General features: G+C 40.7%; 1 protein-coding gene across 8 annotated transcripts in view; it reads right to left on the bottom strand.

The window, feature by feature from the left end:
• Positions 1–12,377, bottom strand: part of APBB2 (amyloid beta precursor protein binding family B member 2) — a 325,422-nt gene that overhangs the window by 79,403 nt on the left and 233,642 nt on the right. For all 8 annotated transcript variants that reach the window (XM_084625565.1, XM_084625563.1, XM_084625564.1 and 5 more), the window contains one exon: positions 1,672–1,818. In XM_084625565.1, coding sequence (XP_084481691.1) covers positions 1,672–1,818 — 147 coding nt within the window. The remainder of the gene's footprint in view (positions 1–1,671; positions 1,819–12,377) is intronic.

Raw genomic sequence — 12,377 nt, 5'->3', positions numbered from 1 at the left:
ACATCAGGTCCCATATTGATGCAATTACAGGACACGTGACTTTTCATAGTCCAGTGGTTCTCGAAGTTTTGTACTGGTGACCGCTTTCATATAGCGAGCCTCTGAGTATGACCCCACTCCCTTATAAATTAAAAACACTTTTTAATATATTTAACACCATTATAAATGCTGGAGGCAAAGTGGGGTTTGGGGTGGAGGCTGACAGCTCACGACCCCCCATGTAATAACTTCGGGACCCCTGCGGGGCTCTGACCTCCACTTTGAGAACCCCTGTCATAGTTAGTTTATGGAAGCCAAAAGGAGAGTAACTTTCAGAAATCAAACATCTTTCTCCCCTGCCAAAATGGTACAGTCAAACACACACAAATATATGCTCCTGGACAACTCAACCTCCATGCTGCTCTCAACCTTTAATCAGCCCAGAAATGAAGGTCTGCTTGTCTTGTTTCTTAATAAGTAAATACCGATAGGCAAAGAAACATAAAAAGTCTAAAATCATAATTTCTGTTTGCACTCTCCATTAACCAAACACTTTTTTTGGGTGGGTAATTTTCTTGTTTTTAAAAACTCACTCGCAGTAGGCCAGACTCAGAGGAGTAAAAGAGTAAGTCTAGAGAGTACATTTACATCAGTTAGGCTCCGTCTGGATTTACACAGTTTGCAAAGAAGGTCAGTATCATTATCCGCATTTTACAGATGGGGAAACTGAGGCACAGAGAGGTGAAGTGACTTTCCCAAGATCACCGAAAGGTCAGTGGCAGAACTAGGTCTCCTGAGCCCCAGGCCAGTGCTCTATGCACTAGGCCACACTACTTCCCTTAGACTTATACCCAATATGTAAAGAGAATGGAAATTACCACATCACTTCTGCATTTGGATCAAGGAGCGTAGGAATTTAAGCTGTCGTAACTCATATGCTAAGGGACCAATAGAGAGAAGCATAACAAGAAAAACAACTTGGCAGAGGGTTTAAGAAAGCATGTTAAAATAGACCACCCATAGCCTCTAGGCTCTAGACTCAAAAGACGCACCATATTGAAGCTCCTTACACTTCCTTTCCCACTGGTAAAGGGTGTGAGAATGGAATACGCACTATAACAAAGCCCTCTTTAGTCAATACAAGGATTTCCACTGATTTCAATGACTTTGGATCTGAGCTTATGACAGTGAGAATATAAAGGAGTGTTAGAGTAACTTCTACCATCTTACACATTACCCCTGTATTTGACCCTTATCTTCAGTTTACAGCAAATGTTTTATTAACAATTGTACAGTATATTTTCAGCCATTTAATTATTGTATTATTGGACATGTCAATCAGCATACCTAACATATGAAGTGGAGACAGAACAATTTGATCATGGCCTTTGTGAGACCTGCTCTCCTAACCGCCCAGAAACAAAAATCAAGTTCGCTCTCAAATTTTTTCCTCCTTTTTGCCAGCACCAGCTGCTGATACAGCAGTCTAAGTCTCGCTCTGCTTCTTTACTTTTTTTTCCATTAAAGAATACATAGAAAATTAGGGTATTAATTTTTGTTCAACAACATTTAAAACTGGGTGGAAAACGAACATGTTTGTGTGTATTTTTAAAGGTATCTTATTGAATGGGTGGAGTGTATTCAAAGGGCGGGAAAGGCGTAATGTAAAGAAAGTTCACACCATACTCTTACCTCTCCCCATATGCCAACCGTGTCTCTGATATCATTTTTACAGTAAGACAGTTGTCTGATGCAATTGTTCACAGCAACACTGCTTTTTCCAGGAGCAAGATCCTCTTCTGCCATTTCTACCCAGCCCAAAGAGCGCACAGCAAAGCACTAAAAAAAAAAAAAAACAGGAAAGATTTGTGTGTAAATCATAACTTTATATACCAACAAAGCAGTATCAATTACTTACAAAACACTGAAGAAATCTAATGGACAGATTCCCAGTGAAGTCAATGTCAAAACTCCCCCCCCTTTGGACAGAAGCAGGTCCCTGTATTGCCATAAGATGACACTCATAGCAGATAGGAACATTAAAATGTATAGTTTGAGAATGTAAGATGAAAATATTTATTGGAAGGAACAAGGTAAGATGAATGACATGTCAGGAAAAATGATACTTCTTATACCTCCATGGTGGCAGAATATGACAAGATGCTTTCAAGAATACAGTTACCAAAGGAGAAAATGAGGAACATATAAGGAATGCCTTAGGCAGTCAATAGGGTACCCTTGCACCAGAAAAATAGCAACCACAGCTACAGGATGGAGGTCCTAGTTAGTATTTTGAGCCTTTATATAAAAAAAGCTTTCAGTTTAGGCCTGTTGTGAAATCCACATATGGTATATCTCACTACTGAGTTTTAAACCACAAAACTTAATTTTTTAAGGATTACCACAATCAGTTTTACAGTAAGTTTAAGTAAGGTAGCAGATAATAGTAAATCCAAAGCATTAACTAAGAAATAAAATACTGTGTGAAGAATCAGGCTTTTAACAGTGACCCTTAAGCCAACCAGAACTCTCAGTTGGCAGAACATTGCAAGACTACATCACTCAGCACTTATGGTGCATTTTGCAAACAAAACAAAACGTGATAAATTGCCTGGAAATATCTATGTTACTGCCACTACGGAAGATTTATAAAAGCTACTTTTTAATATGGGAAAAAACATTCATATTGTGCTGAGGCACTACAGAGAGTGAAATCCTGACCCTACTGAAGTCAATGGGAGTTCTGCCATTGACTTCAATGGGGCCAAGATTTCACCCAGAAAGCGTCAGGAGGATTCTGTTGTCAAGTTGAGCCATAACTGCCAACAGCAAATTTATAATAGTTCTGTTGCTTCTTTCTGATAGACATGCTGAACTTCTACGTTATTAGGAGTACCTCCCATATTATATAACACACACTATTTTTGAGGCATTCAGCATACGTTATATTGTCTGTATGGATTAGTAAAATCTATGGCATGGGGTCTTTGAGAACTTAACGAGACATTAAAATCCCACCTTCCCCTACCTACAAATCCCCTACGTGCCAATCACAGCTTTGTCTACAGAGGCATAAGCTCCAACACGTTCCAAAAGTACAGCAGAAAAATTTAGAATCAATGTAGTTAAAAACTTGCCTGCATTTAACACCCTTTCTTTTCACCATCTCTCTCTCCAACTCAAAGGTGGACTAAAGATTAACGTGGGCTATGGCGACACTACAAGGCTTTTAGCGACACGACTGTGCTGCTACAGCCGTGCTACTAAAAGGCACGCAGCGTAGCTGCTGTTTGTGGCAGGAGAGAGCTGTCCTGCCAACAAAAAACGTCCACCACCCATGAGCTGCAGTAGCTTTGCTGGCATGAGTGTGCTCCAGCCAACAAAGTGCTGTTCACACCGGCGCTTTTCATTGGTAAAACTTTTGTTGTTGGCGGGGGAGGGGGTTAACACCCCGAACAACAAAAGTTTTGCCAACGAAGTTCCAGTGTAGACAAACCCTTAGAGTAGGCATTGTGTAGAGTCCCGATACATTACCTATTGGCTTCTTTTCAACTTTTGTCTTTGGGAATGACTGCATTTTTTGTTTTGAAATTGTGTGCTGAACTAACTTTCTATTGGTTCAGGAAATCAAATAATGCAATATGTATTAGCAATGTTTTAATTATACAATCCCTAAAAGGCCAAAATGCATTGTTCAATGCTGCCCCCCTGTGACAAACCGGTTTCATTGTTACCAGCATCTAACGTAACAAATGTTTAGGAATACAGGCCCTAATCTTGTAAATTACTCTGCAGACAACTGAGATCATGCTGCATTTACTGCAGGGCAGTCCTGTGCAGGTGTAGAATGCAGCCCAGGTGGACCAGGTTGCAGGATTGGGCCTATAGTTTCTCCTGTTAACATCTTTTTTTGAAATATGTTTAACAAATGGGTTTTTAAAACTCTAAAGCAAAAACACAGAGATAGGTAATTCAAGTTCATACAATATGTCTATTTCGGAAAACTAATGGAGGGCAAGAACATAGAGTAGCATCTAGTGAATTAATCTTGTTAATATTTTTATCTTTATTGGGGTAGGGAAGCACAATGGGACAAAGTGGTTTTGGAGTGCAGAGTTCTTGTATATTTCAGCAACCCACCTGAGCCTATTTCCAAAAAAGGAATCCGTGTCACAGCAAGAGTAAAGCTCCATGTGAATGCACATACCTGGAGTTCAAATTACATTAGGTACTACTCTTTGAGTAGTCTGGTGTGCAAGGCTTTGCAGGTCTGGTGAAAAACAGGTGAAATCCTGGCTCCACTGAAGTCAATGGCAAAACTCCTACTGACTTCAGTAAGGCCTGGATTTCACCCTAATTATTTGTGCGTGCGCCTATATGGCTAGTTATTTGTTTACTTCCTTGCTTGTGTTCCTGAACATTGCCAGAGTATAGGGAACAATATATATCAAAGAATCATAGAAATTGGGAGGCGAGGGGGTAAAAAAATGCTAGGCCATATAGCCCTCGTGCACAAGTAGGACAGTTGGCTATGGTATATTTGTTAGTGGTTTATTAATGAAAGTCTATCTTTCTACTTTCTATTGGTCTTGCAGCAGCAAGACATAAACAGAAGTAGATTTTATATAAACTATGACTGTTTACAAAAAAAACTCTTAGCAACGTTAACTTTTAAAATTTTAATATTTAATATGTAGAAGATATTCCTCATATAACAGTAAAATTCACGACCAGATTACAGAACATACACCACTTTGTAACGGTAAGTTAGATCTTACCACTCGACAGCACTTTGAAAAATAAAGATTGTATATTCATAAAAATGGAAAAAAATAATTTCATAGAAACAGTATGATTGCTTTTGAGTAAAAAGCAAATTATTATTTTTTGCAACATTAGAAACATTTTGTTTCCAATACATCTTCGAGTGCTTAAACACATATTACTTTTATACATACCACACAAAGATTTTAAATCACTAAATTCATATTTATTAAAAAGACAAAAATGGCTTTTTTAAGTAAATGGGAACATTTTCCTTATTTGCAAATTTCTCTTCTCAGAGCTAGCATGTGCACTCACCCATCACTGATTGGTAGAATCTTTTACTGTGCACAGAAGCAGTCCTGATCTGTCAATCACAGGCTTCCCTGAGGTGATGGGCCTACCCTATACTTCAGGTAAACTACTTTGAAAAGTAATTAACAATGTATAATATATAATTTATAAAACAAAAAGCATTATGCAAACTGTGTTAAACTCCCCTGTGTCTATGGGTAAAAACTCTAACTCATCCAAATTTTATGTCAGATAGAAACAGTATCTTGAAATAAGGAAATTAAGTTATGATTTTTTTTTCCTCCTGCAAAGCACGTTTACTGAATTGCCGCTGCTGGGAGCTGACTTTAAACTTTAAACCAAATGGGCACAAAACCTGGAAGAGAAATGGTGAAATCAGGAGGGAACTACAGCTTGAAGTATTTTTCATCCCACAGCTGCCTCTGGAGAAGCCAAAATGTCCAGTTTGTAACATTTAATAAGATTTACAAATCTCTTCTGTCATGTTACAAGATCTTTTGACCCATGAAGTACTCACAGCTCTTGTTGAATGTGCCAGAACATCTATTAGGGATGTTAGGCCTTGATTTTTGTCTTTTCAATCTACTTTCTATTGTGTCTGGAGATACAGATTTTATTGTGGTAGCATCCACAATGTGCTAGTTACTTTCTAAACACAGAAAAAAGACACAATTCCAGTACTGAGCAGAGTACAATTCAAAAAGGCAAAGTCAGAAGGAGGATAGGAGCAAGGGATACAAAATACAGATAACAGGATCAGGATGATGATGACAGGAGCAGTATCTCTTAGTTACAACTAAATGTATCTGGATTTTTGCTCTTCTTTTGTTAAACACATTAAATTCTCCACTTGCTCCACCCATTCAATTCCAGTGTTACAGTTACAGAGTAAGCTGTGTTTTAGACCTCTTGAGTGCACCTCTCAGGTAACACACTTGGCCTTCCACTCCCTCGCTCAGTGGTGGAACCCCACAATTCAACCACTCTGGGACTTGACTTCTGGGTTGCAGACCCCATTTTCTACCTCTTTTAACATGACAGGCCCAACAGTATTTGGTACCTGCAAGAAAACTACAAAATATTTTTTATTCACCCAAAGGTATAAAACAAGCAGTGAAAGGGGACAAACAAAAGCCTGTATGCTTGGGTGTTACCTTAACCTTCCCTTACATATTTTGTTAAGTTCACTCAGCTCAGGCATTCTTACTTCTGGGCTGGGAGAAAGATTGCTCTGCTCCATTCTCTCCATGTCTGTCAGTCAAAGCCTCATCTCCAGCTGCTACTGCCTGCTCCCCTACTTCTTCTCTAGACAGGGCATTATAACAGTGTCGTGTCCTTTTTAACTTAGACTCCAACCTGGGAAAACTAAATCTGTTAACCTGGCTGGAGTCAGCTAGGTAGGCAGGCATTCCATGTTAATAGCCTCCCATTGTTCTCTTGATGACCCTTGGTATTCTCTCTGGAATTATACTATTTCTGTAACTGTTTTATTTTCTGCTTGTTTTTTCCCCAACAATCTCCTTTAATATGATTCTCTGTAGGCAGACAGAAAAATAGCAAGCAGGTAAACTAGGTACATATGATATTCATAAAAATAATACATCTCCCTCACCTTCCACTTACAGCAACCCCCAACATCAATACATGATGCAGAAATTATTGGTAAGGTTCTTTGGCTTTTGTTATGGAGGAGGGCAGATTAGATGATGGATTAGAATGTCTTTTCTAGCCCTAAAATATATAAATACCTTCCCTTCCCAACATTCAACCCCTTCCTCCTGAATAAATGAGCAGTTCATAAATGTTAAATAAAATAAGTATGTAGATGACTTTAATAGCTCATTCCTTGCTTTGGGTGTGAGTTAAAATAAGGTACACTATGTTACTACTGGGGGAATTCTGCATCACAGCGCAATGCAGAATTTTGCAGAAATTAATTTGGGCATGCAGAATTCTCCCCCCCCCACCACCTTCAGAAATGGGCTGCAGAGATGTTGGCTGCCACTAGGGGCCGCTGGACCTGACAGAGCCCAGCTCACAAACAGAAGATAGTGCTGGGGGGAAGGGGAGGGAATTGGAGGGTTCTCAGCAGCAGCAGCAGTTCCCAGCATGCCCTGAAGGAAGGAGGTGGCAGCATGCAGGTAACTCCCTGCAAGCCTGGGACCCAGCATCAGCCTGGATCCCTGGGCTCTTGTAAGTTGGGTGTGTGTGTGTCTAGGCTCTGGGGGGGATACAGGGTGTGAGTGTCTGGGCCGGGGGGGGGGGGAACGGTGTCCCACAACTGGACTCTGGGCGGGGGAGGGGATATGAGTGTCTGAGTTGCAGAGGGACACAGCTTGGCTCTCGGGGGGGAACAGGGTGGGAATGTCTGGGCTGGGGGGGGGGCCTGAGTCCCACGGCTGGGCTCTGGGAGGGAGGGGGTGAGAGTGTCTGGGCCAGGGGGGCTCTGCAGCTGGGCTCTGTGGAGGGAGAAGGGGTGTGAATGTCTGGACCCTCAGCTGGGCTCTGGAGGGAAAGGGGCAGAAAAGCAGGAACCGGGTTGTCACAGGGGTTTCTTTAACTCTCTACTTTTGGGGGGAATGTTTTTGTGGGTCTGAATTGTTACAGACATACTTGCTGAAAGGTATTTTGAAATAAATTACCAAAATAATTGCAACTGATGTGATTATATACTGTTATTTTGACAAATAAAATTTGCAGAACTTTAAAATATTCTGTGCAGAATTTTTAATATTTTGGGGCAGAATTCCCCCAGGAGTAACTATGTCCTGTAGAATGGGGAATTAACCCTGAGTATGAATTCTAGAAGGTTCTAACAACTGTTGTTTTTGAAGGTGCAGTATTATTATCTCACCGTAAATGCTCTTACATCAGACTTTCACCTCAAATGTGTCAGCAAAGAAGAATCAGACCAGGCAAAGGAAGTGACACCACTCTGAGAGGTTCAAATGGAGAACTAAATAAGCTATACATCCTAGTGTTGCAAAACAACTGAAGAATTAAGCAACTGAGCTGCTAATAAAAACATCTACTCTCTCCTTTAAACCAGCGACTATTCTGAAAGATTAGAGAGTATTGTTTCCCTCTTTAAAGAGAAGTTCTGGGGCGATCTGGGAATTTACAGACCAGTATATTTACTTCAGTACAAGTAATGTGATTGAAACTATACAATATAATAGGGACAAACCAGCAGGGCTTCTAGAAAGGAATATCAAGCCTCTCCAATACACGAGAATCTTTTGAGGATGTTAAAAAACAAACTACTGAATGAAGGAAAATCAGCTGACAAACTGTTTGTACTTTTAGAAAGTCTTTGACTAAGTCCTTCACAAAAGGCTATTATGACAACTAAGTTGTCACAGTGTTGAGATAGAACATACCTTTTAAAAATACATCCAGTCTTGATTTAAGACTCTAAAGCCTGCTTTACAGACAGACTTTGTACTGATATAATTATTTTGGTTAGGGGTGTGAATTTTTTCCTAAATATTTATACTGGTACATCCTTAATGTGGATACAGTTGCAGCAAAAGATACTTTACATTGCTTATTACCCTTCCACTACGAGAATAAAATATAGTAGCACAGTGCATACACACTAGCGGAGGGGACTGTACTTCATTAATTATATTAGTATAGTTAATGTGTACAACTTCTGTATTTAGAAAAGCACTAATTGATGGAGAATTTACCACATCCCTCAGAAAGCTCTTAAATGGTTTATTACCCTCACATTTAAAAATATGTCTTATTTCCAGTTGGAATTTTTCTGACTGCAACTTCCAGCCGTTATATCTTTGTCTGCCAGGCTAGAGTTGACTGGAACTCCCTTCTAAAAGAACTAATTTCAAAGCCAAAAGCTGAAAATAAGCATGCTGACACGAAGACCGAGTAAGAGCTCATTCTTAAAAATTATAAAATGGCCTTGTAGCATGATAGGTCCTTCAGTTCAAAATAGAGTTTTGAATGAAACCACACACTTGAATGTGCTCTTCCAGGTTGATCATCTTCTAGAGGTGAGTATCCATTGCTATGTTTTGGCCTTTCTTGGCTAGCATTTACCCTTTAAAAGGTATGTCTACACTGCAGAAAAGCCCCAAGGGGTTCAATAGGTCCAAGCTGAGATGGACAGACTGAGCTGCCAGCAGTGCTACAGCGTCCACACTGCTGTTTTTAGCACGCTATCTTGAGCCACTCTGGTGTCTCTTCCTGGGCGGGGAAGCACACTCTCAGTTGCAGTGTAGTTATACCCAAACAGGCTCCCCATCTAGAATTTGTTCCCCTGCTGAGTTCTATTCAGTAGCTTTGCCATATATATTGGAGAGCCTTTGCTCAATTTAAAATTGCTTAATACAATGGACCTTGGCTATAAAACATGAAAACATACTAGGAACAGGTTGTGTTCTGTACCGAGGATTCACACATTGTTTAAAATCCAAATTTATCCCCTTCCTAAGGTTTAGGTTTATTGGTAACTTGAATAATAACAAATTTTAGCTTCAGCTTTCTCCCCAGACTTGGCTACCTCTAGAGTTTGCCCTTCAGGAGCTTTGCCCCAGAACACAATTCCCTGCCCACCTGAGAAAAGTTCCATCTCTTATATCCTAGTTGGATCTCACTGAATACACCGTCTAGTTACACTGCATCTTCATGTAGGGTTCAAGCTGTGGGAAATGACTCAGGGGAGACCTGCATCCCCTGTTCAGGGTCCTAGAGTCTGCCCCCAGTAACAGATACCTTAGATGGTTTATCATTAACATAGTATATACTACAACAGCAGAAACTATTTATTTATAATCATAATATGTATAGCCAAGAGTACTGGGATCCTATGGTAAGAGACCCGTGAGTGTGCTGCAGTGGGAGTAGGAGAATTTGTTTTGATTGTACAACCCTTACTCATTATGGTGAGCATTTACTCGTACAAATAGTCCCAGTGAAGCCAATGGGATTACTCTCATCAGTAAATGCTCACTGAAGGTTGCACAATCAGATCCTAACAGCATACAGTACACAGGTTACTGCCTGGCTCTACCAAGTAGAAATAACCAACAGATACCACCAACATACTTCAATTGGTCTCTATTGGTTTTTACTGGCCTCTGTTGATTTCAGTTGGAAGACAAATGATCCCAGTAACAAGAAGTCTAGATTAACTGTTTCAAAACCCAAGGCTGGCTATTTAAAACCAAAAAGAACCAGGTGAATTTTTCAAAAAGGGCTAATGGTGGTTTAACATAGTTTTTGTATTTAATGTATAAATATTCTTTAAAAAGAACAACAATGAGCTTCAAACAGAGTGTCTTGAATCATGCATGACCTAATTCTCAAATCAGGCTTAGCTGAGTTAGCTGAAAGCACAATTGCTTAATTATTCAGCACACTAATACAGCAGCCCTGTTACCCAGCCCCATCTGGGGTACCTGCTAAATGAGAGAGCGCGCACATTACTGTTCTGGCCTAAATGGGCTTTGTTATTGCATTTGCTTTTTTTCTGGAACTAATACATAAGCAAAAATTTATCATGCTGAAAACCGTGCAGCAGTGCTAGGACTCTGGCTTTGCAATGGCATCAAAATAGACATGCCTATTAATGCTGATTAGTTAAGTGTCTCCATTCCAAACTATTTTCAAAGCTTCACATCTCTGCCACCCACAACATTTTGCTCTAAAAGGAAACAAAATGCTCATACCTCATGAGCTGTTATTTTAATATGTTGTAATTTCAAAGCAATCCACTCTGCCCTTTTGGAGTTATAGGTGCCAACCTCACTTCTCTTCTCTGCTCAAAAACATATACTGAGTCATTTGGTGAATTTGTAGAATTCTCTTATAAAATTATATTCTATAGGCTCAGGCTGTTATTTTATCTACAGCAGTGGCTCCCAAACTGTAGGCAGCAGGGCTAGGGCTACGATTCTTGGTCCCTGACCCCAGCTGCAGCTGACTGAGGCCCTGCTCCCAGCCCCCACCTGCGGCCATGGCTTCATGGATGTGGATAGGTTCCATAGGTAAGGGGGACATGATAGAAAAAGTTTGGGGACCACTGATTTATAGGAATAGATCTTTGTGCTCTTTCTTAAAACAAAAATAGTCACATATTAAAGGATTCGTGCAATAAGAAAGCCATAGTCGCATAAATTTGGTGTGAGCAGGTGACTTTCCCACCTGCTCTAAAACACAGTCCGCATATTCTTCCTGAGGCGTGGCTTTATTAAATAAACAAAATAAAACCACATGAACTTCTGTATACTTTTTTCAGCCTGTTCACTAGGTTCTCTTTAGTTCAGATCCAAGATCTGGCCCAAGTGTGACAGGGTCGGGCCAGATGGCTATAGGAGAGTAATAGAAGGCAGATATATTAGCCCCAGGCTAAGAAGGTCCCTTTTCCCTGAGTAAGGTAACAGGGAAGGTTCCAGAACAATCAGGAACCTTCTGGAGACAATTAAAACAGGCTGATTAGAACACCTGCAGCCAATCAAGAAGCTGCTAGAATCAATTAAGGCAGGCTAATCAGGGCACCTGGGTTTTAAAAAGGAGATCACTTGAGTTTGTGGTGTGTGTGTGAGGAGCTTGGAGCAAGGGGCACTAGGAGCTGAGAGTGAGAACGTGGACTGTTGGAGGACTGAGGTGTATAAGCATTATCAGACACCAGGAGAAAGGTCCTATGGTGAGGATAAAGAAGGTGTTGGGAGGAGGCCATGGGGAAGTAGCCCAGGGAGTTGTAGCTTTCGCACAGCTGTTCCAGGAGGCACTCTAGACAGCTGCATTCCACAGGGACCTGGGCTGGAACCTGGAGTAGAGGGCGGGCCTGGGTTCCCCCCAAATCCTCCCAACTCCTGGTCAGACACAGGAGTCGTCGACCTGGACTGTGGGTTCAGAAAAACGGCCAAGCTGAGGGCTGCAGAGAAGCTCCAAGGCGAGCAAATCCGCCAATAAGCGCAAGACCCACCAAGGTAGAGCAGGAACTTTGTCACATAAGGAATCCTAGGTCTGAAGCAGACCAAACAAACAGGGAAAGGAGAAGATAAATACAGCAGGATGAAGGAAAGAGTGTAGGATATGCAAACTACATACTGTATTCAAATCCTTTGGATCCTGTTTGGGATATTGAGAGATGAAAGGCACTATAAATACACAAGTAATATTCATGAAAGCATGTAAAACTGAATGAAACAACTCCCTTCATCCAAATTATAGTACCAAAGGTTTAATTTAGGCATAGGCAATGGGTATCTTGCGTTTTCCCCATGTCCTCTCCCCCTACAATTTTAATGTTCTATTGTAGAAAGGAAGGCCAAAGCTTCAAAACAGTACCA

The sequence above is a fragment of the Lepidochelys olivacea genome (genome assembly GCF_965140295.1).
Source record: "Lepidochelys olivacea isolate rLepOli2 genome assembly, chromosome: 4".
NCBI classification, from domain to species: Eukaryota; Metazoa; Chordata; order Testudines; family Cheloniidae; genus Lepidochelys; species Lepidochelys olivacea.
The sequence above is the reverse complement of the archived record's forward strand: the minus strand, read 5'-3'. Positions and strand labels throughout refer to the sequence as shown.